Here is a 25,348-nt window from a genome sequence, read left to right as displayed (position 1 = left end):
GATGGTACACAGGATATTCATATTGCGTTTACTCATGTGACAAAGCCATAAATATATCTGTCCAAGTCTACATTGTAACCACTAGCTCACAATGTATTCAGGCCAAACTTCAGTGCTGCCATATTGACCCTAATCCCCTTAAATCTGTTAAATCTCCTCAAATTGATTTCCTAAATAACTTACAACTGTCTTCTCTATTTCGACCAAACATCATATTTAAAATGTTAATAAATACTACCTGAGCATTTTAACTGATAATAATAATAAATTATAAAAAATAATCATGGTCACATATTGCAATACATCAGTCTACCGTATGTCAACTTGACAGAATTTCTACCTTGAAATAAATATAACTGAATTTATATTCTTAATAACTATAACATATGGAAGCCCGTTTCCACCACATGAAAAAGTGCTTTGGTAATGCTTTATTATGAGATATTAAGTCATATTTATGAGAATTCATGATAATGAAATGCTTACGTGAGTATCACTTTGTTTTAAAAAGTGGTGGGAACAGTTTGGGGGTGGGAGGGGGTTCTGGTTGTGGCGTCACGAAACTCATGAATACTAATTAGGTTATGCACAGATCATTTCAAATGATCTTTTACTGTTTTGATAAATAGCTACTCTTGATGGCTAATTTAAGTGCTCCAATAAATATTTTACAGAATTATTTGAAAACTTTATCAATATATTTGCAAATGTTAGTCCTGGGATTTTGTTAGTATGTGGATAAATACACGGATCAACAATTTGTTACATCTGTGACTGATTGGTCTGGTGGCAAAGTTTTCATGTCTAGTTCAAGGAGTTCCCAGTTCCAATCTGCCCCTAGTATAATTTTGTATTGTTATAAACCAAGACAGGATGCGTGATGCAAATTTCATCATCAGCAGAGTGCTTGAGCACTGACAATGTGTCTTTGAGCATGCAGAAGCAGGTCCACGAAGTGGCAAAACTCACATTTGAGCCATTTCTGTCACGAAAAAGCACAAGAAGATGTAATCATCAGTAAACAACAGGAGACAATGGTAAACAAAGGAACAACAGTAGACGTGCACATTAAAAGCGTGATTGTGAGGTCAGGACATACCTGCGTGTGTTTAACTCAAATCTGAAGGACTATAAAGACATCTTTTGGATCTAATCTCTTGTATACTTTGAAAAGCTAGCGTTCGACTGTACACAGACGCTGAGCATTCACATCAAAATTTAAGTATACTTTGGGCTTTACCTGATGAAATATATTAAAAGAATTGGTAGGGACAAAATTGGCCAATGCAAAAAATTGGTAGGGACATGTTCCACCTGTCCCATCCACAAATGACACCTATGGATACTAATGGTACGTTTACACGTCAATGATGTACTAAAAACGGAAAAGTTATTCCTTTGCATTTTTGAAAAGTTCCGCGAAAAGGTCTGACAACGTTGTCAAAAATATCACCGTTCACACGGATCTGCTAAAACGACTTAAAACACTGTATTATGCATGCCAGGACAGTAGTTGGCTATGTAATTTTGTAAAGAAACACTACGCACCTGCACACATAAGCAATCTTTCACAGACTGTTGAGAGCGTTGCATTGAGCAATTTTGTCTGGAGGTTGCTTTATTACTACAAGTGACCCTGGACTATAAAGCCCGCCACCTTTTTAAGGACTCCAACTGGTGATCTCATATTTGTCTGTTCGCCCTGGAAGTAAGGACGAAGTTTTTCCGAAGTTCATGCCTATAGACTGAACACGTAATACACGTGCGCATGACATCTTCGTTTTCACAAATTCGTGTTTTTGTAGGTTTACACGTAGATGATAACGGCATCGTTTTCAAAAGTCCTCAAAATGCAGTTTTCGTGTAAACGCACAGCCAAAAGGTATAAACATTTTCAGTTTTTAGTTGAAAACTTTGTCACGTAAACGGCTCCTTATTCATAATTATGAGATCATATATCATAACTGTGACATTATTAGATAAAGTATTAGATAAGTATCTCATAATTATGACATTTATGTCAAATATGAATTAATCAAATATCTTTTACTCTGAATCTGGAATTTTCCTAACATCTCGTAATTATGACTTTACATCTCAAATGTAGAACTTTAAATCGAATAATAAAGACGTTTTATTTCGTAAATATGACTTAGTAACTCATACTTGTGTTGTGACTTACAAAATTATGCTTTTTTTCCCTCAATGTGGCGGAAATGTGCTTCCATATTAGCACATATTTCCCATGTATTCCCATGCTTCAGCAGGTCAACCAAACTTAATACAGAGCACTGAGAATGCCTGGGTCTCAAAACTAAGTGGGCTGCCAACTTAAAGCGCACATTTGGGGGCCTGAGGGCGCATGCCCAAAAATGCTGTCTTGGTAGGCAGCGCACTAGATTTTGCGTCGCTACCAGTGCGACCAATCAGCGCATTATGTTGCAGCTCGCGCTGAAAGCATGTTTGAGTGCGACCTGCAACGCTGACGCTTCTAATGATACGGACATCACTGCTGCTGATCATTTCCCAAACGATGCTCTGAAAAAATTTGCACAGCGAAAAAGGAACGCGTTTTCATCCATGAAACATGGTTGCACTTTTAGGCAATAAATAAGCAGTGCCTGCAAGCTTACGGCTTGTTGTTTTCACGAGACGCGATGGGAGATTTGATGCCGGTGTTACGGCGAACTAACGGGAATTAGTTGCGTTTGAACAGAGAAAACGCCGTGTGGTGAATGTCTTTTGGCGCAACATGGCTTCAGTGAACTTTTTCGATGGTCCGGAGGAGCTCGAGGACTCGAATCACGCTTTAAGTTTGATGAAAGGGCTGAAATTATTCTACGACTCGCAATTATTAGTCGACGTGACTATCGAAGTAGAAGCTGAACGGGAGTCGGTGGACCAAAGTGTTTCCTCTCCTGTTGCAGCGGGTACATTTTTCCAGTGCAACCGCAATATACTGGCAGCTGCGAGCCCTTATTTTAAGAGCATGTTTACAGGAGGATTGTATGAGAGTACGCAGAGAAAAATAACCATTCATGATGTCGACGCAGACTCCATGGCTGTCATCATCGATTACTGCTACACCGGCAAAGTGACAATCACAGAAGGCAATGTGCAAAGGCTCTATGCAGCTGCTAATATGCTTCAGTTGGAGTATATACGGCAGGTTTGTGCTAATTTCATGGCGAGAAGGCTGGACCTTTCTAACTGTGCAGGGATTTTGAAGTTTGCTGACGCCTTTGACAATCTGGAGCTGAAGAGCAAGTCTCAAGCATTCATTGCAAAGAACTTTGTCCAACTTATTGCCAATGTAAAGGAGCTTTGTGAGCTGGACCTGAGGCAAATAAAAGAGATCCTCAATCTGGATTCTCTCGATGTGGACTGTGAAAGGAAAGTGTGTTCTTTCGCTATACAGTGGATTGAGAATAATTTGCATGCAGATGCTGAAGATGCACTGCAGGTCCTTAGATGTGTTCGGTGGTCTTTGTTTTCAGAAAAAGACAGGGGTTATCTCGAAAGCCTTAAATCAAACCCTTTTATAAAGAAATATCTTTCTAATGTGTTCGATAGGGTCTTTGGTGAACAAAGCGTAATGATTTCAATGGGTGTAAATGACACCAAACAAAGAATCGGGAAGAGTGCGAAAGAAATGGTCCTCTTCTTCGGAAGGCCAAATGAACCTTTCATGTGCTACGATCCCTACACTGAGGAAATCTACTCAATGGCTTCCCCGGTCATTAACCTAAACAATCAGAACTTCAAACACTCTCCTATGGAGACGTTTTTGGTCTGTAGCACACCAGAAAACCATTTGTATCTGGCCTCGCACCTGTCAAAGCACTTCTGGGTGTACAACCCAATGTTAAATAGCTGGCAGGAGCTGGCAGAAAGACTGATTGGACGAATGCACTCGTACATCGGCTATCTCAATGGGCACCTTTACATTCTGGGTGGCAGAAATCCAGTTTCAGATGCCAGGCTCAAGGAAGTAGAGTGCTACAGCATTCAAAGAAACCAGTGGATTTTGGTGGCCCCTTTGCCTCACTCATTGGGGAAGATGCAGGTTGTGACAGTCAATGAGCGATTTTATGTGGTGAATAAGAGGAGGATGCTCAGCTATGAGCCCAAGAAAAACCACTGGCTCCAGCAGGGCTCTCTCAAACGCAGTAAACTCCACAAAGCCTGTGTCTTTCAGGAGCAGATCATCTGCCTGTGTGACATCCCTGTGGTAAAAGCATACAACCCAGCTCATGGAGAATGGAGGCGCATTGGAGACATTCCAATTGATAGCAGTGCTCTCAACTACCAAGTCGTGCAACACAATAACAAACTGCTTCTACTAACGATTGCAATAGTTCATCACAACAAAAATAGGCTTGTTGTACATGAATATGACCCCTCTCGGGACACTTGGCAAAATGTGGCCACCATGTTTGGATCCTTGTTTGGGTTAATAAGTCTCTCCAGCAGGGTGTATACTGCATGTCTGGGTTCTGGTCAGAATTTCATCTCTGAAGAGGATGATGACAGTGGCTCCAGTGCTGACTGGGACTTTGATGGATTGACTGATGCAGACTCTGACTCTGGCAGCTCAAGCTCGTTTTCAGATGAGAACTGGTAGTCAGTGTGTTTCTCAAAGTGTAAGCTGTGTCAAATGTCACAAATGCTGCAAAGTATTTTGAGATATACAGTGGGGTCCAAAAGTCTAGGACTACTTTGGAATTTTGATTTTATTATGTATTTAAAATTGTAAATAAAATTTCAGTATTTTGAAAAAAGAAAACAAAGGTGATTACGTAAAATTAGAAATATTTAAGATTCTGTGTTATTGGGGGGCTGGGTAGCTCAGCTAGTAAAGACGCCGACTACCATCCAGGCGTGAGTTCGAATCCAGGGTGTGCTGAGTGACTCCAGCCAGGTCTCCTAAGCAACCAAATTGGCCAGGTTGCTCGGGAGGGTAGTCACATGGGGTAACCTAATTGTGGTCATTATGTGGCTCTCGCTCTCGGTGGGGCACGTGGTGATTTGTGTGTGGATGCCACGGAGAATAGCGTGAAGCCTCCACATGCACAATGTATCCACAGTAATGCGCTCAATAAGCCACGTGATCAGATGCATGGATTGACTGTCTCAGACGAGGAGGCAACTGAGTTTGTCCTCCTCCACCCGGATTAAGGCGAGTCACTACGCCACCATGAAGACCTAGAGCATATTGGGAATTGGGCATTCCAAATTGGGGAGAAAAGGGGAGAGGGAGAATAAAGAAAGATCCTGCGTTATTTATAAACCACAAGCACCTTTGCTACAGGTCAGATTTCCTTGCTTCATATTAAATTCCTTAATCATATTGTTATGCTGATGATATCATTTTCATTTGAAATTTTTTGATTTTTGAAATTATTAGCCTGGCAAATAGTGGTTCACCCCAAAACAACCAGGCCAAAATCTACTTGAAATTCATGCTATTCAAGTATTATTAAACGAAGGCGTGCCTTTGTAAAAATAGGCAAGTGAATTATACATTGTCTCAGGATTATAAATTGGCACAAAGAATTGTTAGTATTTTCACTTTGCCAGTCACAAATAAAGAACAGTAGTATGTTTGAATCTTACACTGGGTAAAAAGGAGCTAAAGGCCCCCAATTTCTGTTCCCAAAGTGTACAATGATCAGGAGAAAATAGGACGTTTTCGTGAATGTTGATGGAGCATCAATAGTATGTTTTGATTAAATATAATATAAAGTTGGGGGTATATAAGTGTGGGGAAAAAGGCTTCTGTTGGGGCTATTATGGATGTCCAAATTTTGTCATTATATGCATACAGTTTTTAGACATATTGCCCTCATAAATAAGTATAGTTTGTCAAAATAACTACCAGCAAAGGGTGTACCATTTTCTTTTTATTTCAACCACTTTGGATATTTCCACATCCCTTAGAATTTTCATTACAACACCTATTATTATCTTTTTAGTCAATGAACAGTGGAAGTAGGATGAGATCGCAAACATTTGAAACACTGTTAATATTTCCCTTCTAATGCAAGTTTGAACTTTCATTTTCAGTATGCATATTCATATTAGCATCCTCTCTCTGTGTAGAAAATGTTAAGAACATAATGGGGGACAAAACTTTGTCGTGTTATTTTTTTTCTTACAATTTCCTTTGAATAAATCATTATTTCTGAATGACCATGAAAGGACAATTTGCTTGTTGTAATTATTGATTTGTCTACCTTCAATTAATGTATTTTAGGACATCCTAGGATGTAAGGTCACTGAGAAAATCAGGCAAACATGCAAGGTGATCAGTGGGGGACAGATGTAACATGGTGTTACAACTGTACCCGCTACATGGTTGCCAATGCTCTTTCTAGAGTTTTGTTAGTATTGATCAGAATTGTAGAAGTCAGAAAGCTTAGATAAATAAGCAAAAACAAATTAATGCATTCAGATAGATAGATATAATTATGCAGTTTAAATGATTTTGTAAAGTAGTCCAAACATACAGTGGGATTGTAAATGAGTACTGTGGTTTGTTTGCATGTATGTGCATGCAACAGGGAGCCAAAGAGAGTATTTCCAGATGATGCGTTAGAAATGATACATTTGCAAGCATTAGACATATTTGAAAACAATCACAGAGTATAAAATGTGTCAGTATCATTCACTTAAATTATCCATATGTCTTATTTAGCACATTTACAACTGTTCAGGCATAGTGTTACAACTGTATGGGAATAGTTGCAACAAAAGCATTTATTTTGTTAGTAGACAGATAAAGGTATCTTATGTGAACAAATGGCATGTTTATTGTGCTCTGTATTTGTGCAGTACAGGAAAAAGCAAAATGTGTTACTAGTGTACTCAGTCTACCCTATGTCTTTGAGATACAGTTATGAAGGTATGTTAGTTTAGGGATATTTCATTAATGAAATCATGAATCAACAAAATGTGGCCATGCATAGTGTATTGTGTTTAAGGTAAGTGCTGGAGGTTTTTATTGCTGTTTAGGTTTTGGTAGAAAGGCTTGGCTTTATCCTCGTACCCCACCTAGTTTGGCATGTTTGTGTTTTTGTGTGTTTCTTATTTTAATTTCTTATTATTGTTGTCTTCATGTCATAGTCTAATAAAATTAAAATGATCTTCCTGTAGCCTAGCTAATTTATAGGTTTGGCCCTAATTAATAAGTCTGTTTAAAAACGTATTGTTATGTTCAATCTTTTTCAGTTTTACACATTGTTGTAAGGAATAACTAAAGCATATTTACAAGGCTTTTGGTTGGTTGCGGGAGTTCACGTTAAGGTCTTATGCTCTCGCGTTATTTTGTAGGCAGTAGAACTATGGCAATAGAAAAGACCACGAATGAATTCGCGACTGTTTATTCAAGTAGAGACAGTCTTGCAAATGACTCGTTTCAAGAATATGACAGTCCTCAGGCAAGGGTGTTTAAAATAATCGTCATCGGGGATTCAAATGTTGGAAAGACATGCCTTACTTACAGGTTTTGCGGTGGTGAATTTCTCGATAATCCCGAGGCAACAATCGGAGTGGATTTTAGAGAAAAGACCCTGCAACTTGATGGGGAAAACATAAAGGTAAAAACACAGACGAGGATAATCAGTACAGCTAAGTTTATTATTATTATTATTTTTTTACTGCTCCTTAAGCTGTAAATAGAACGTTTACCGTTAATGACTACATATTATTTATTTATATTTCTGCACAATGGATCTAGTCTGTATTATTGTTGTTTTGAAAAATAAAAGTCCACTCAGTGGTGCACAAACAAAAGTGTAAAGATTTTTTTTAATTTTTTTTAAACAATTTGTGATATTGTTAAAAGTAATAATATAATGTTTTTATATAAATATTAATACATAATTAAAAACTAATTATAATGAAATTATAACTGAAAAATTAAAACGATTATTGCATGCTGATTTATGAAATATGACACAAGATACAAATAGGCATTCGTTGTTTTGCTATATAATATGTATTATAGCCTACTTTTATTACTCTGGTGAATATTTCTTGTATGTTTATGGATATATTTAATTTTGACACACACACTGGCAGCCCACTCTAACCTTTTCTTTTACTGTTTCAAAAGTGGCTTTTTCTTTGCAATTCTTCCCTTAAGGCCTGCACCCGTGAGTCTTCTCTTTACTGTTGTACATGAAACGTTAGTTACACATGTAACTGTGACCGCCAGAGGCAGTATAAACACTACTGGATTATTGCAGCACCAGCCAGATAGGTCGAGAGAATATACCAACAAAGTCACATAGTGACGTATGCTGAGCCCTGGGGGTTATAAAGCACTCTGCCTCGGTACGCCTTTCTCGCGCATTCCGAGTGACCAAGAACTCTGGCAAGAAATCTGCTCTTCCAAATCGTAGCCAGATCTCCTGCACAACATCTGGATGAAGTCTCCATTCTCCTGGATGTACCCAATCCCTGGAAAGAGCATCTGCTGTCTGGTTGCTGCTCCTGAAATATGAGCTGTCCTCAGTGAAGCGAGTCGCGGCTGGCACCATGTCAGGATCGCGTGCGTAAGCTGTAGAGACCTGCAGGATTGTGTGCCGCCCTGGTGGTTTAGATGGAACACTGTTGAGGTATTGTCAGGCCAAACGAGAACATGGCGGCCTGCCAGGACTGGCATGCAATACTTTAAAGCCATGAACACTGCACGTAGTTCCAGAAGGTTGATATGTTCTGTGGTCTGGGTCGGTGTCCAGCGCCCGCAAATATACCTCTGGTTCCATGTTGCCCCCCCACCCTGTGAGGGAAGAATCGGTCGTGACCAACTCCCGTCGAGAAGGAACAATACCCAGGGGCACTCCTGTCTTCAACAACTCCACCTGCATCCACCACCTCAAGGCCCGTAAGCAACGGTGAGAAATTACAATCCGTCGATGGCGATGTCTGGTGGGATCTAGTTGCAAACTGTTGTTCCACAACTGAAGTGGCCTGAGGTGGAGTAAACCTAGTGGAATCACCACTGTAGCAGCAGTTAACATCCTTAACACCCATTACCTGGTACTGTAAAGACACACCCGGGTGAAAGCGGGCCAAGAGTTGTAGAATGTTCGTCACACGTACTTGAGACAGGGAGGCAGACATTAGGCGGGAATTCAGGGTTATTCCTATGAACATAGTGGTCTGTGTTGGATTCAGACAGCTCTTTTTCTCGTTCACAGAAAAACCCAACTTCTGCACATGTCTCAAAAGCAGTCTGGAGTCTTGCACAGTCTGCTGTTTTGTGGGGGCACAAAGAAGCCAATCGTCCAGCTAAGGCATAATACGCATATCTCTCATCCAAAGAGGAGACAGAGCTGCGCTCACACACCATGTGAAGACACGAGGAGCAAGGGAAAGACTGAAAGGTTGAACTGGTAGGCTTGATTCAGGAAAATGAAACGCAGAAACTTTCTGTGATGAACAGCAATTGGAAAGTTGGATGTGAAAGTATGCATCTTTCAGGTCGACACTTACAAACCAATCGTCTGCTGCCACAGACCGAAGAACGTCTGCTGTGTGCAGCATTCGAAAAGGAAGGACCTTCAGGAACAAATTCAGATGCCTCAAATCGAGAATTGGGCGGAAAACACCGTTCTTCTTCGGAACAAGAAAATATGTTGAATTGAACCCCTCTTCCTGAACGAGGGGATTAATTTTTTCTATGGCTCCCTTCTGTAACAGTGAATGAATTTCCAGAGAGAGGGCCATTGATCAAACTGCATTTTTGACAACCGTAGGAACGATTCTTGAAAATCTGGGAGGTTGGCGTCGAAACTGTAGGGTATATCCCCTGCTCGGAGTCGTCAAAACCCAAGGGTCTGCTGTGTGGGTCCTCCAGTACTCTATCGGTTCTATTGAAAAACGATCGACCGCCGGCCTGAGTGTCTCAGGCTGTATGTGTGCGACTTTTAGTGGTCGTGCAGGCGGGCGCTGACGGGGCCCTCCTGGCAAATGTCGATGAGGTGGCCGAAAAACTCTAGCATTCTCAGTAGCCCGAGGCCTTTGAGGGGCTGTGACTGCGGTGTAGCGCGCTGGCGGAAATATTGCTCTGGTGTGGCATAGCGATGTCGGGTCTGAACTGCTGGCATCCTAAAGGTAGGGTTGCGCTGTACCTGCGTCAGTTGACGAGTGGCCTCAGACAGCTTTACCCTCTTTTCCAACAGCTCCGGAACATTAGGACCAAAAAGATGCCCGAGAACGAATGGAAGATCTCTCAAGGTTGTCTTGCAGTCCTCAGGTTGCCGTGCTTGGGCAAGCCACACTTGGCGGCGGGCTGCCAGAAGCATGGCTGCAAGACTACCCAGCTCGCGGGTTACATGGCCCGTTGCCAAAAGATCCGTTTGCAGAAACTGTGAAATTGAGGGATCAACATTTGCTGGTTCTAGCATACTGGTAGCAGCAAGTAGTAACTGACAGATTGTGTTTTCTGCATGAGTTATGTAAGCAACAGACTCGTATGCCTTTATTTGTAATTAATCTGTGCGACCACATTGCACACTGGGACATCGACCATTCCCTCGTAGAGCCTCGTCAGGAGACACCACCAAAGCTGTAACAGGCTGCTTTATTTCTGGAGCACGACTCACCCCGATGGAATCTGCTTCAGCCATAGATGCTAACGTCCGAGCAATCTTTGAGCGCCGTTGAGGCGGACCAGAACCAGTGAGGGCATTTGAAAATCTTTACATGGTGGCATGGCAAAAGAAGTCACCGTTGTGGCCTGCCTGAAAAAGACATTGGTTTGGGCAGATTAGACAGGTGACTCATCAAGTTCTAGACAAGCAAGAACCATTCGAAGCACAGCCAAAGTATCATCAGAAGAGGACTGGGCCTGTCCAGATGACTGAACTGACCCCCCACTCGACCCCTCCGTTGCTGGAAAACCAGTGAAAACATCCTGAGATGATGGTTGCGCCGCAACATCCACAGCATTCCCATGATCATGAAAAAAGAATCAGAAGCAATTGTAGAAAACACATCCAAGTCAGAATGATGTGAAAAACGAGGGGAATCAAGCCACGATTCAGAACATTCTCATCCTCCTGTGTCATCTTCACAGGTGTAGCAGATGTGACAGGCTGAAGCAAGTGAAGCAGGCGTTTTAGCTCCGCCATCACTGAAGAAAGTACAGAAACCGTATTAGAGAATGAATTTTCCTCCACACACGGATGTTCATCACTCCGCGATGTGGCCCTCCTCTTAGATGCCCTGCGCTTCTGAGTGCGAGAAGGGGCTACATCCAACTGCCCGAGTTTCACCGTTGAATTGGGGTCCGACATAGGTAAAAGACTGCAGTGCAGACACGGGTCCGTGAGAGCCTCTCTCAGATGTTGAACACCCAAACACGAAGGGCAGATGTTATGACCGTCGTCCGGGAGGAGATTATTAGGGCACAGCTTACAAGTCAGTGGGAAACCAGTGGCAATCGAGCTGTGAGCCATAGTTACTCACTAATAACACCTTCGGATAGAAGCGTAAGGTTTAATTCAAGCAGAATGATCGTAACGAAGCAGAATACAGGAAAATAATAATTATATAATTCCTGCGGGTAAACAGACAGGTAATGTCAAGAAATATCTCTTGAAAAAGATAAATAAATATCAAAAATGGCTGATGGATTGAACCAAGGGGCGCAGAGTATCACATAAGTTCGAGGAAAAAAGTTCAGAACAGCTGAATGAATGATGAAAATGTCAACGGGAGAGCGTTAACTTATAGCGCGGAAAACACCAGCCACCAGATAGCACCGAGGGGCACAGAGTGTTACCGACGAAAAGGAATGAAACTCACCAAAATGCGGCTAAAAACACTTCAAATCCGTTGAAGTGGTGTAGATGCGTACTGACACAGCTTGTGAGGACAATATCTCGCTGCTCTTGTAAGCTGCACTTGACAGCACAATATATTACTTAGGTAAACAACCTATCTCAACCAGGCGAGAAAGTGAAAGAGGCAGAGTGCTGAGCGGCTGTGGTTTATAACCCCCAGGGCTCAGCATACGTCACTATGTGACTTTGTTGGTATATTCTCTCGACCTATGTGGCTGGCGCTGCGATAATCCAGTAGTGTTTATACTGCCTCTGGCGGTCAGTAGGAATGAAACAGAACTGGTGTTGAGTGGGTAGAATTCAGTGAAGCTGTCAGCTGAGGACATGTGAGCGTCTATTTCTCAAACTAGAGACTCTGATGTACTTATCCTCTTATTTAGTTGTACATCTGTCCTTCCATATCTCTATCTGTCCTTCCACTTCTCTATCTGTCCTTGTTAGAGCCAGTTTAAGTTTTTTGAAATTTCAAGCATTGTATAGACTCAAAAGCATAGACTTCAAGCATAGTACATTCCTCAAAACAATGATTGACTGACAAGTTTCTAGAGAAAGCTGTTTCTTGTTTTGCCATTTTTTACCTAATATTGACCTTAAGACATGCCAGTCTATTGCATACTGTTGCAACTCAAAAATAAACACAAAGACAATGTTAAGCTTCATTTAATGAACCAAATAGCTTTCATCTGTGTTTGATATAATGGCAAGTGATTTTTGAATACCAAATGAGCAATTTAGCATGATTACTCAAGGATAAGGTGATGGAGTGATGGCTGCTGGAAATGGGGCCTGTTTTTTACAATCAGTAATGTCCTGATTATACTTTGTGATCAGTTGAATGCCACTTTGATGAATTAAAGTACCAATTTCCTTCTGAAACACTAAAATCTGTAGATTATTCCAAACTTTTGTCTGTGTGTGTGTGTGTGTGTGTGTGTGTGTGTGTGTGTGTGTGTGTGTGTATGTATGTATATATATATATATATATATATATATATATATATATATATATATATATATATATATAATATATATACACACATACACTGGCAGCCAAAGTTTGGAATAATCTACATATATAGATTATTATATGATAGTATAGTAAATATTTATTCATAATATATATGATTCACGTGTGTGTATATGTATATGTGTATGTATGTGTATATATGTGTATATATATATATATATATATATATATATATATATATACATATATACAGTCAGGTCCATAAATATTGGGACATCGACACAATTATAATCTTTTTGGCTCTATACACCACCACAATGGATTTGAAATGAAACGAACAAGATGTGCTTTAACTGCAGACTTTCAGCTTTAATTTGAGGGTATTTACATCCAAATCAGGTGAACGGTGTAGGAATTACAACAGTTTGTATATGTGCCTCCCACTTTTTAAGGGACCAAATGTAATGGGACAATTGGCTGCTCAGCTGTTCCATGGCCAGGTGTGTGTTATTCCCTCATTATCCCATTTACAAGGAGCAGATAAAAGGTCCAGAGTTCATTTCAAGTGTGCTATTTGCATTTGGAATCTGTTGCTGTCAACTCTCAATATGAGATCCAAAGATAGCTGTCACTGTCAGTGAAGCAAGCCATCATTAGGCTGAAAAATCAAAACAAACCCATCAGAGAGATAGCAAAAACATTAGGTGTGGCCAAATCAACTGTTTGGAACATTCTTAAAAAGAAAGAACGCACCGGTGAGCTCAGCAACACCAAAAGACCCGGAAGACCACGGAAAACAACTGTGGTGGATGACCGAAGAATTCTTTCCCTGGTGGAGAAAACTTCACAACAGTTGGCCAGATCAAGAACACTCTCCAGGAGGTTGGTGTATGTGTGTCAAAGTCAACAATCAAGAGAAGACTTCACCAGAGTGAATACAGAGGGTTCACCACAAGATGTAAACCATTGGTGAGCCTCAAAAACAGGAAGGCCAGATTAGAGTTTGCCAAGCAACATCTAAAAAAGCCTTCACAGTTCTGGAACAACATCCTATGGACAGATGAGACAAAGATCAACTTGTACCAGAGTGATGGGAAGAGAAGAGTATGGAGAAGGAAAGGAACTGCTCATGATCCAAAGCATACCACCTCATTCAGTGAAGCATGGTGGTGGTAGTGTCATGGCGTGGGCATGTATGGCTGCCAATGGAACTGGTTCTCTTGTATGTATTGATGATGTGACTGCTGACAAAAGCAGCAGGATGAATTCTGAAGTGTTTCGGGCAATATTATCTGCTCATATTCAGCCAAATGCTTCAGAACTCATTGGACGGCACTTCACAGTACAGATGGACAATGACCCGAAGCATACTGCGAATGCAACCAAAGAGTTTTTTAAGGGAAAGAAGTGGAATGTTATGCAATGGCCAAGTCAATCACCTGACCTGAATCCGATTGAGCATGCATTTCACTTGCTGAAGACAAAACTGAAGGGAAAATTCCCCAAGAACAAGCAGGAACTGAAGACAGTTGCAGTAGAGGCCTGGCAGAGCATCACCAGGGATGAAACCCAGCATCTGGTGATGTCTATGCGTTCCAGACTTCAGGCTGTAATTGACTGCAAAGGATTTGCAACCAAGTATTAAAAAGTGAAAGTTTGATTTTTGATTGTTAATCTGTCCCATTACTTTTGGTCCCTTAAAAAGTGGGAGGCACATATACAAACTGTTGTAATTCCTACACCGTTCACCTGATTTGGATGTAAATACCCTCAAATTAAAGCTGAAAGTCTGCAGTTAAAGCACATATTGTTCGTTTCATTTTAAATCCATTGTGGTGGTGTATAGAGCCAAAAGGATTATAATTGTGTCGATGTCCCAATATTTATGGACCTGACTGTACGTATACATAGAACATCAATAAACTATTAAACATTCCCATCCTTATAGGTGAGGAAAAAATAGACACTGTTCATTTACATTTACAAATACATGTTGACTTTATCCCCATTATAATGTGAAAACTGACTACTACAAAACTATTATATGAAACGGCAAAAACGTAAAATGTATCGTGCTGTAATTTATATACAGTTGACCCTAGCCTGAATGTATGCAAGTGTGGTTTTATTGTGTTCACTTATTTACCCAACAGTTAATACAAAAATATGATGATATTGGAATTTTAGTTTGGTGGATAGATTTATCTACAATTATTTAAATGAACACAGTATTGAACTATAGGTGTTTGAAATGAAGAGACAAAACTATACAAACTAGAATCTTTTTTTTGGGGGGGGGTGGGGGGGGTAATTGGACGTTTTACTCTAAACCTTTTAGATACTGAGATATATAGCACATTTGACAACTAACCCTGACCTCCCATATTACTTTTTAATGTCTTTGATAATGCAAATCACATCCACTTTCTCAGTTGCAGATATGGGACACAGCAGGACAGGAGCGCTTCAGGAAGAGTATGGTGGAGCATTACTACCGCAACGTCCATGCCATCATCTTTGTGTATGATGTGACCAGTCTGGCTTCATTTGAAAGCCTGCCAGAATGGATTGAGGAGTGTGGCCGTCACTCAGTCCCTGCCATGGCACCCCATATCCTAGTTGGGAACAAATGTGACTTAAGAGGAAGAAGAGAGGTGTCCACTTTCTTTGCTCAGCGACTTGCTGATAGCTACAACTTTCCCTTATTTGAGACATCTGCAAGGGACCCTGGAGAAAAAGAGCATGTAGATGCCATTTTCCTCACCTTGGCCTACAGGCTGAAGAATCAGAAGCCGCTGAGACTGAAACAGCCCAGTGAGAGCAGCTTCTTACAGCTCTCTGGTGACCAGGAGGTGAAGACTCCCTGTTATTGCTAAATAACAGGGAGTCCCTTGAAAAGTGAGAGGGAGATGTGTTGGTGTCTACATGCAGTTTACAAATGTCTTTGGAAGCATGAAATGGGGATCAAGCAGACTTTGGCCATTTTTGTTGTGTTAAACCGCATTTTTTAAAGCAGATGACATTTCATGTATCAGATGGACCTCCATATAATACATTGTATTATAGCATCTTATAATTAAAGGCCATTGTCAACTGTCTCCATCTACAATGACATGAAGACCTCACTCTATTGGACATGTTTTAACATTATCCGTCTGTATTAACTTAGCATGTTGTTCCTGTATGATATGGTTTAGAATATAAATTGACAATTCCGGTAGGTTGCTATGATTACATTTTTAAAGGCAATCTAGGGCATTTATGCTGATCAGAAAAAACACTTTGGCACCTCATTACTATGCACCACAACAATGAGCATTCTGCAATGTTAAATCTTTCCATACAGGTATGGAATATTAATTAACATTGAATATTTGAGGCTATGGGTACTTTTTCTCTGTAAAGTAGAAATGGTACGTCTCATCTTTAGAAAATAATTTTTGCATGCTGACTCAAACTAAAGACTGTAACTGAAAAGCTAATGCTATTACTGATTCTAATATGGACACTAATGGGCGCCACTTTCAGGGCTGTGTTTTAAATGGATAGTTCACCCAAAAATGTAAATTCTCTAATCATTTACTCACCCAAAGATGTTTATGACTTTCTTCTGCTGAACACAAACAAAGATTTTTAGAAGAATATTTCAGCTCTGTAGATCCATACAATGCAAGTGTATGGTGGCCATAACTTTGAAGCTCTAAAAATGACACCTAGGCAGCATAAAAGTAATCCATACAACACCAGTGGTTAAATCAATATCTTCAGAAGTGATTTGATAGGTGTGGGTTAGAAACAGATCAATATTTAAGGCCTTTTTTTTACCTTAAATTCTCCTCACTGCCCAGTAGGTGGCGATATGCACAAAGAAAGCAAATCACCAAGGACTTAAATATTGATCTGGTTTGGCATGAGGGTTAGTAAATGATTAGAGAATATTAACTTTTGGGTGAACTATCCTTTTAAGCACTTATCTGAAACAAATCAAGGAAAGGTTTCAAAACAAGGAAAAACTACATGATAAATATATAAAACAAATCATAATGACACATTTCATATTGGTATTTAATGATGTTTGGTGTCTTATGCAGATAAGGTAAAAATAAATCATCAACATGTCTTAAAGACTAGATTTGACAGGAACATATTTTTTGTGCGTGGATTATGACAACCTTTTTTGTAGGCAATAGCATTTTGAAAACTGACTGAATTGGTCTTTAAATTGATAAGATTGTGTCATGTCTAAAGATTGTCTTGATGATTTGAAATCACAAAAAAATTGTTGTACTCGAGAGAAACTTGTTGTCATTGTGTAAATAGTTTGAACTGACTCTGGAATGTGTGTTCAATTGTTGTAAAAGGTTATTTAACTTTGAAACCAAATAAAATGTACAACAGAAAGTCATTATTTTTTTAATATATATTTACAATTGTAATCAAGCATGGTCAAAGAGATTTTTTTATTTGATGAAAAAAAAACAAGTGTTCCAAGGTCATGAAAAACCTGGAAAGTATAAAAATTATAATTTCTAGGCCTGGAAAAGTCATGAAAATGTATAAATCTTAAATGTATTGACTAAATGAATAGACAAGCAATCTCTTTCAAATATAAATAAAATGTAAAAAAAAACAATATACGATTTGAAAAACTTTATTCAGTAATCATGACTGACTAGAAAAGTGAAAGACGTGTGAACCCTCAAAATCCTTTCTTAAACTTAAGATATATAGTAGACGAAATCCTCAGAATAATAATAATCCTCAGACTATAACCACATTAGTAAACCATATTTGGTTATTTACAACATCATTCAGCAAACTCGATTTTATTTTATTTTGTGAACTAAACTGATCTCAGCCTCTCAGCCAGTAAGTGTCGTATTTGACACCTTCCATGTGCACTTAAACCCTAAAATCAGCAGGCAAGTGCAGCTGCAAACACATGCCTTGTTTTACCATGTGTCTACCTTTTAGCCCAAACACCTAAGGTGTGTAGAATGCTTTTTAAAGAGATAAATTCCACACCCCAACTAAAAATAACATCAAGCAGGGTTTTGCTTGTATGTGATTAAACATTTATTTTCAAAAGTCTTCTCATTTTTGGCCTGTTGCAAAATTGCCTGCGTGTTGCCAGTGCAAAAAAATCCCCATGTAATATTTAGGCTGATGGTAAAATATTTATAAGCAAACTCTTACATTTAAAGTGCTGATGGCCATGTTAAAGAATATATGGGTGCAATTACATTAAGTCACCACCAGATGTCCGTACAAACATGTCTGGACCATTTCTGAGTCACGATTCTGTGAATATTGACAGACATGACAACCACATTAACCGATATATCAGTGATACTCAAAGTAAAACGGTGTTTAGGGGGAAAAGTTTTTAGATTCTCCTTTATATTATAATGATAATTTTAAAGTATAGCTAAGTATACTGTATACATAATGAGTTTGCATTAATACATTTACATACGCATTGCAGAATCTGTAAAATGTTTCACACTAGAAAAAAGACAAATGTGACAAATTCTGTTATTTTCTCATGGTAAATATATATATATATATATATATATATATATATATATATATATATATATATATATATATATATATATATATATAGGCCTATATATATATAATATGTACAACAGAAAGTCATTATTTTAATATTAATTGTAATAAATAATAATAATTGTAATCAAGCAGGGTCAAAGATATTTTTTTATTTGATGAAATATAAAAACCAGCATTCCTAGGTCATGACCTACATACACACACTGGTGCCAAAAGTTTGGAATAATGTACAGATTTAGCTCTTATGGAGAGAAATTGGTACTTTTATTTTAAGTGGATCACAAAGTATAGTTAGGGCATTAATAGCGTGAAAAGGATATAATTATATCCTTCCGAAACATCAAAATCAGAATATTATTCTAAACTTTTGGCTGCCAGTGTTTACCATTTTATTAAACTTTTGAGCAGAACTGCATATGTGGAACATTGTTCTTTTTTTCGTCTTCTTTTTTTTTTACACCTACTAATGGCATTACACGGGCTATATATATATATATATATATATATATATATATATATATATATATATATATATATATATATATATATATATATATTCTGAAACATTAATTGCTAGATTGCAGATAAAAACATTGCAATAAGTGAAGTCATCACAAATGGGAGGGCGGCAAAGACGGAGATATGTTTAAAAATAAAGTAGTCATAGTAGCTGTTTACAAACACATACTTCAAGGGGAATGACGCCAATAGATGGAACAGACGAGAGCGTCTCTTTGGCGACGCGTTTCCCACGTCCCACCCGCCTCCATCAGTCACCGCCCCAACTCACAGCCGGGCAGTATATAACACAACTGCACCGCAGTGTGCAGGCACAGAAGCCGAGAGCCCACGTAGTGAGAAGTGAGAAATAAGGAGTACGTTTCTTATATTGGACACTAAAAGACTACCCATCGAAGATGAAGTCTCCAAAGATCAAGTCACAGAGCAAATGTAAGTTTTTAAATTGTCTTAATTTACCGTTAAAGTTTAAACGATTAAATGCATTTAGTAGCCTAGGACTCTGTCTGGTAAATATACACTCTAAACATACTGCAGCTTTAATTAGTTGAAATTCAATTTCTTTCATTTGTTTGCATTCAATATTGCATTTCTAGCATATTTTGAGGATGATGTCGACCTTAATGCCGTGTTATGTGAATTCGACGCTGTCATTGAGGATTTCACGTCTCCAGTGGAGAAGAGACACTTCAGATATGATGAACACTTGAAAACAGTGAAGAGACGGAGCAGCGCGAGCGTCAGCGACAGCGGAATCAGCGACTCCGAGAGTGAGTAACCTTCTAAAGTGAATTTGACGTGATATTATTCCAGATAGACACGCATGTGCCCTGAATCATTATCTCACTCTGCGTGACATCTTAAAACTCAGTTTAAGAAGTTACACTGCAGCCTACATAATCTTATCTAATCTCATGTCTCACACAAGCACAAAGAACAGCTTTGTGTGTAAATAAATGCCAACTTGTCTTTTTAAAAGACCCTAAAAACAAGAAATAATAAATGTTCTTCCTTTAGGGGAATTGGAAGATTTGTCAAACATTTGTTTATGACCTGTTTTAGTTTTCCTTTTTTGTTATGGGTTTTATGACAGATATTAAGACCTAAGACAAGTGTCAGTTCAAGATATGGGTTTATGAACAACAACGATATATACAGAGTAGGATGGGCAATTATCTTGGGGCTGTGAACTGATTAAAAATCTTTAACTAATTAATCCTGATTAATCATGGTACATGGAACATTAAAACAAACATTGAAGTTATTTGAGACAAAGTATAAAGTACATTTATTTAAGAATATATTTCAAACAACTTCATAACTACATTTTTAAGAGTATATATCTTTAATACAAGTACATGTTTACATGCCATAATATCAGTGGGCATTCTGTAATTAAAAGTAGGACAAAATCTTCTGCCGTTTTCCAGTGGACTTTTTTAATAATAGGATCAAATGGTCAGATTAAATTCATATCAAGCTTTATTGGCAATATAAACATAATAGTACATTCACTATGCATTATTATACACAATACACAAATTGAATGCTGACATTGATTTGCTGAATTTTCAAATCTCAAAACTATTATTTTCTATTTTTGGGTTGCAACCCTCTATTTAAGAACCAGTGATCTCTAAAGCATGCAGTGTCAGTTGAGAGGACTGCTGTACTTGATTTTTTGCTTACACATTTCACCGGCTGATGTGCTGAAGCCCAGAGACAGGAGGATCTAATGACTGAGGTGGCGGAAAAGTTGAGCTACTGTGTAATGGGACGCCCGCTCTCCCTTTTACTGAGTGCAGGGCTAAGAATGTGTAAACATACAGTTTTTTTAAGATTGAGTGTGACAAACTGGCCCAGGACTTTGATTTTAAATTAACCTGCTTGAGGGCGGGTCACGGTTAAAATATCTTTGAAAGTGTGCTAATGAGTGAGTGGAAAGTGAGAGGCTGTTATTAGAGAATGCATTGATTACAAACCCAACCTTCTCTGCTAGTGCAAATTAATCCCCCCCCATACCCCCTACCCTCTCTGGTTATGGGTCAGTGCCCATGTTTGACAAGCCTGTGTGCTAGAGATTCTCAATTGGTTTCACTTCAGCACTCAGATTTTACACTGGACCAAGTGTGATCAAGTGTGACTCAAAATTAAATGAAAATGTCTTTAAATTCGTACACTGAAATTAATGAATACTATGCAAAACTATTAACATGATTTAGGCTTAATTGTTGAAAAAATTGGTTTCTATATGTTTCTTGAATTTAGATGGGGCAGATGCATACAGAAAGCATCAGTTTGTCATTTCTGACTCATTTTTATTATCTTTATGTATCAGGTGCAGGGTCCTTGAACAGAAACAGTTTCAGCTTTAGTGATGAGAAGCTCAACTCTCCCACTGTCTTCTCTCCCACATCAAATAGTCCCTTAGTCTCTCCTAAACGTGAGTTAAAAGTATTATTTTTACTACATATATAACTCTAATCAGTCAGTTTTAGGTTTGTTTGCTTTACTGTCTGTGTTGATCAACTGTATATTGTTCCTTTCAGCTAAACTTGGAGACACTAAAGAATTAGAGGACTTCATTGCAGACCTTGACAGAACATTAGCAAGTAAGTGCTAAATTATGTTAATTTAAAGACAATGGGGCTTTGTTTTGTGGTCGTGTTGGTTTATGCATGATTTATTTACATTGACGATTATCAGTCATGGACCAATAGAGAGCAACGGTGGCTGTGTACTTTTTCAGCAGCCTTGGTTCCGAACATATTTTTTCAGTCATTTTCACTATAGCGATTTAAAAAAAAAAATGTAATTCTAAAATTGAGAAATACTTTAAAGATTTCAGAGACATGAATCAAACCAACCAGCTCTAAAGGTTTAGTCACACATACCTTTCCAGGGCAAAATGTCCAGGGCGAAATTACAGGCATAATCTGTGCGATTTGAATTTCGCACAATGGACTTCTGGTGGCGAAGAATTTCCCCTTACGGATTTCACGCGGAGTTCAAGTTTGGTGAACTTTGCAGCAAATTTTCCCTGTGTTGACCAATAGGGCGTTGCTTGGTTTGACAGTGTCCTCTGAGTGGGCGGTGCTTCAGACACAGCTAAGTGGATACACAATGGACAAGGCTATCATTTTAGTGCAGTGTTTCAAATTCACTCTGCCAGAGTATGTGCAGCATTAAAAAGAGACTGTTTGGCAATTATTTTTTGCTTAATTCACACATGCTCAGCATCCGCCCACACGTCTGTTCTTGGTAAGTGTGGTTTGTTCTCTGTTTGAATAAGCTGTGCTTTGCCTATACAGCTGGAGTTTTGCTTACTGCCCCCTGGAGAAAACAGGTGGTGCTCCATGCATTGAATTGCTTATATGGAAGGAATATTCCTAATTACAGTCCAAGGACGTGATTAATTGTGTTAATTTTTTAAACGCATAATTTTTTATATAATTAATCGCTCTGAATTGATGTGTTAAATCGACAACCCTAATAAGAAACTATTGACTTATAGTCATTGATCATACTGATAAGTATAAAAACAATTATTCTGATATTTACAAATACATGTATGTGAGTTGTTTGAGAGTATAGGGAGGCAGATTCAATTACATCAGTCGATCACAATAATACTTCATGGCAATATGTGGTAGCTGTTGAACTCTTCCCATGAGTTCTGTTTCCATGGTAGCAGCAGCTTTGTTGGATCTCTCTTCGGAATTATGGGTAGGGTAGTTCTTCACTGAAAATATTTTGCAATTAAAAGCAATTTTCTAAATGAAGTTACTTCTTAGGCATTATACTTTGAGACCATGGGAGAAAACTTGTATCAACAGATGAAATGTACCAAGTATTGTTTCAATCACATGGGTAGGTTGATTTGTTTTGGAACGCTCCTTTTACAGCCTAGAGTGCTGTAACTTGCCCCAAAGAGAAAGGTATGCAGCATCTGTGTGTACCTACAATGATTCAAACTAGTTCTGTAACAGCCAGAGGCTGAGTAAAACTTATGTTACCTGCCACTGAGAGAGAGAGAGGCCATGACATCTTAAAAAAAAATTCCCCCTGAGGTCCACTTATAATCATAGTAAAGGTTTTTTTGAGCCAAAACGGTTATAATTTAGTTTTTATGACCATTTTCCTCCCTCTTTTTTTTCAATTAAATAGGCAGCTTTTTTTCTGCTATGTCTTTAAGACTTAAACTAAATAAATGCCCTCTTTGAGTGAGAAATAAGATGAGTGCTGTCAGGGCTCCAGACTGCGACTAAAATGATCGCAAATACGACCAAAAATAAATGATTGATACAATAATTTTAAATCTAGTCACCACTGGTGACAGTCTGGTTGTGTGCGTTCATATGTTTCATCAGATATCATCTTGTGAAGGGCAGAACTAAATAAAAAAATCTTTTATCTCTTATATTTGTATAAATTATTGGTAGTGCTATACACAAGCAAAAAAAACAGTACAAGGTTTCATAAACTCTTCAATCTCAAAAGTTCAAGAGAAATTTGATTGCTCAAGATATGACCCCTTTAAACATTTCTCCGTGGTGTCATGCAAGCTACTAAATTGTATTTTGTTTATACACTGAGACTGCTAATGAAACACATGCTTAATGGGCTGCAGTATTTATTGAGAGGCTGTCCAATAAAAGAGGATCCCACCTACCCCCGCACTGAGAATAGTCTTGACACCCGAGGACCCCAAAATGTACTAACTATGCCTCCTGCTTGCCTCTTTCTTCAGGCATGTGAGTTTGGAGACGAGATGACTGGGGCCCACTGCATTGTAGCTCTGTCATGAGAAGACGGCCAGACAGCACCTGACAAGCCTGAACTGCTGTGTAGATGGAGAAGAAATGGTCATGTTTTAACATACGGAATGACGATCGAGTCATTTAATAGCACCTATTGGACACTTGCTCCCATAAACACACAGAAAGAACATAAATGCATTTCACAATAATGGCTGTGCTCTCTGAAAAACTTGAGCTGTAAGATTATTTAAATAGCTTTTTACAGAATTATATTTGTAATTTTATAGAGTTGGTTATGTAAATTTATCTGCAATACAGTTTGTGAATATATAAATATATATTTTTGTATTTCATGTAAATATTGTTCTCTGTCACCTGGCTATAAGAAGCCTTTTCTTTATCAAATATTTAATTAATAATTGAGTTTCAAATCATGAACTTAACATGAGCATAAACCTTAAAGAATTAATAAGCATACATTCTTAATTATTTGGAAAAACTGGAAAAGTGATAATGTATTTAATACAACGAATGTCCTCAAGAGATTAAAGTTGGAAATGAATGTTTCTTTGTGTTATGTCATGATGTCATGCATGAAAAAGCATCAACAGGTTTAGTACACTATGTCTTGAAGGAATGTTTACAAAAATAATTTAGACTCATCCCTTGTTTATTTGTACTTTTTTTTTTTTTTTAATCATGATTACAGTAAGGTATTTATAATAGAAGTGAATGGGGCCAGGCCATAACCATTAAAATACACATTGTTTTAAAAGTATAGCTACAGAACATTAACATTATACATGTTAAGATGATTTCAGTGTGATAAAATCACTTACTATTCAATTCAATTCAATGGGGCTTTATTGGCATGAATGTAAACAATACAATATTGCCAAAGCAAACTACTAAACTTATCTTTGTAAAGTTAATCTCTGAACTTATCACATTAAAATAATTTCTACACGTATAATGTTTACTTCTTGTGGCTATACTTTTTAAACCGCAAGTGTTTTAAAGTTTATGGATTGGCCCCATTGACTTCCACTTTAAGGGCCTCACTGTAAAATAAATGGGGAACGAGTCAAAATAATTTTTGAAGTTATCAACTTTATGCCACAAATGCTGTAGATTGAGCTAAACTATATTGAACCTGGAATATTTCTTTAACCTGGCGTGACTTGATAAAGCAACAGACAATAAATGTAGTTTAGATTTGCAGATTTTTGGCAACACAAGCGACTGCGACCATTGGCGATGCAACAACTGAGGGCAGAACAATTACAGTATATTCAAATGAGAAGCAATTTTGTGACTACCACCCGGAGGAGTAATGGTGGAGAGCTAACATGATCTGCTGGATGAAACATTTAGATACAGCAGTCATTTAGAAATGCCTACTAGAAATTAACAGTACAGCGAATTTGCAACATGCAACAATTTAACATGTTGTCAGTGTGTGTCCTAACCATTTATGATGAGCAACAGGAAAAGATTACATTAAATATGTACATTAAACTTCAAATATGATCTGATTGGCTGTGATCGTACAGTGAATTCGGCTACAGTAGGTCGAAAGTTTTTTGCAGAAATTGGTCCGTGCTTACCGAATATGACGATGAGGAGGGTGTGGCCGGAACATAATGATGGACGACTGCTGCTGAATCAGC

At 38.4% G+C, this 25,348-nt stretch overlaps 3 protein-coding genes across 3 annotated transcripts; all 3 read left to right on the top strand.

Annotated features, from left to right (window-relative positions):
* Positions 1-2,520: 2,520 nt before the first annotated feature.
* On the top strand, positions 2,521-6,076 carry LOC127654705 (kelch repeat and BTB domain-containing protein 7-like). Its single transcript, XM_052141995.1, has one exon. It carries the CDS (start codon positions 2,753-2,755, stop codon positions 4,622-4,624), a length of 1,872 nt encoding a protein of 623 aa, XP_051997955.1. The 5' UTR covers positions 2,521-2,752; the 3' UTR covers positions 4,625-6,076.
* A 1,267-nt stretch (positions 6,077-7,343) lies between these two features.
* On the top strand, positions 7,344-17,343 carry LOC127654706 (ras-related protein Rab-33B-like). Its single transcript, XM_052141996.1, has 2 exons — positions 7,344-7,598; positions 15,255-17,343. Exons 1-2 carry the CDS (start codon positions 7,344-7,346, stop codon positions 15,696-15,698), a joined length of 699 nt encoding a protein of 232 aa, XP_051997956.1. The 3' UTR covers positions 15,699-17,343.
* Positions 17,344-19,228: 1,885 nt separating this feature from the next.
* On the top strand, positions 19,229-24,619 carry LOC127654972 (regulator of cell cycle RGCC-like). Its single transcript, XM_052142551.1, has 5 exons — positions 19,229-19,350; positions 19,515-19,688; positions 21,257-21,361; positions 21,468-21,530; positions 23,669-24,619. Exons 1-5 carry the CDS (start codon positions 19,317-19,319, stop codon positions 23,674-23,676), a joined length of 384 nt encoding a protein of 127 aa, XP_051998511.1. The 5' UTR covers positions 19,229-19,316; the 3' UTR covers positions 23,677-24,619.
* The last annotated feature ends 729 nt before the right edge of the window (positions 24,620-25,348 follow it).

The sequence above is a fragment of the Xyrauchen texanus genome, chromosome 14, assembly GCF_025860055.1.
Source record: "Xyrauchen texanus isolate HMW12.3.18 chromosome 14, RBS_HiC_50CHRs, whole genome shotgun sequence".
In the NCBI taxonomy this organism is placed as follows: Eukaryota; Metazoa; Chordata; class Actinopteri; order Cypriniformes; family Catostomidae; genus Xyrauchen; species Xyrauchen texanus.
Note: the sequence above shows the minus strand (reverse complement) of the source record. Positions and strands in the feature narration are given on the sequence as shown.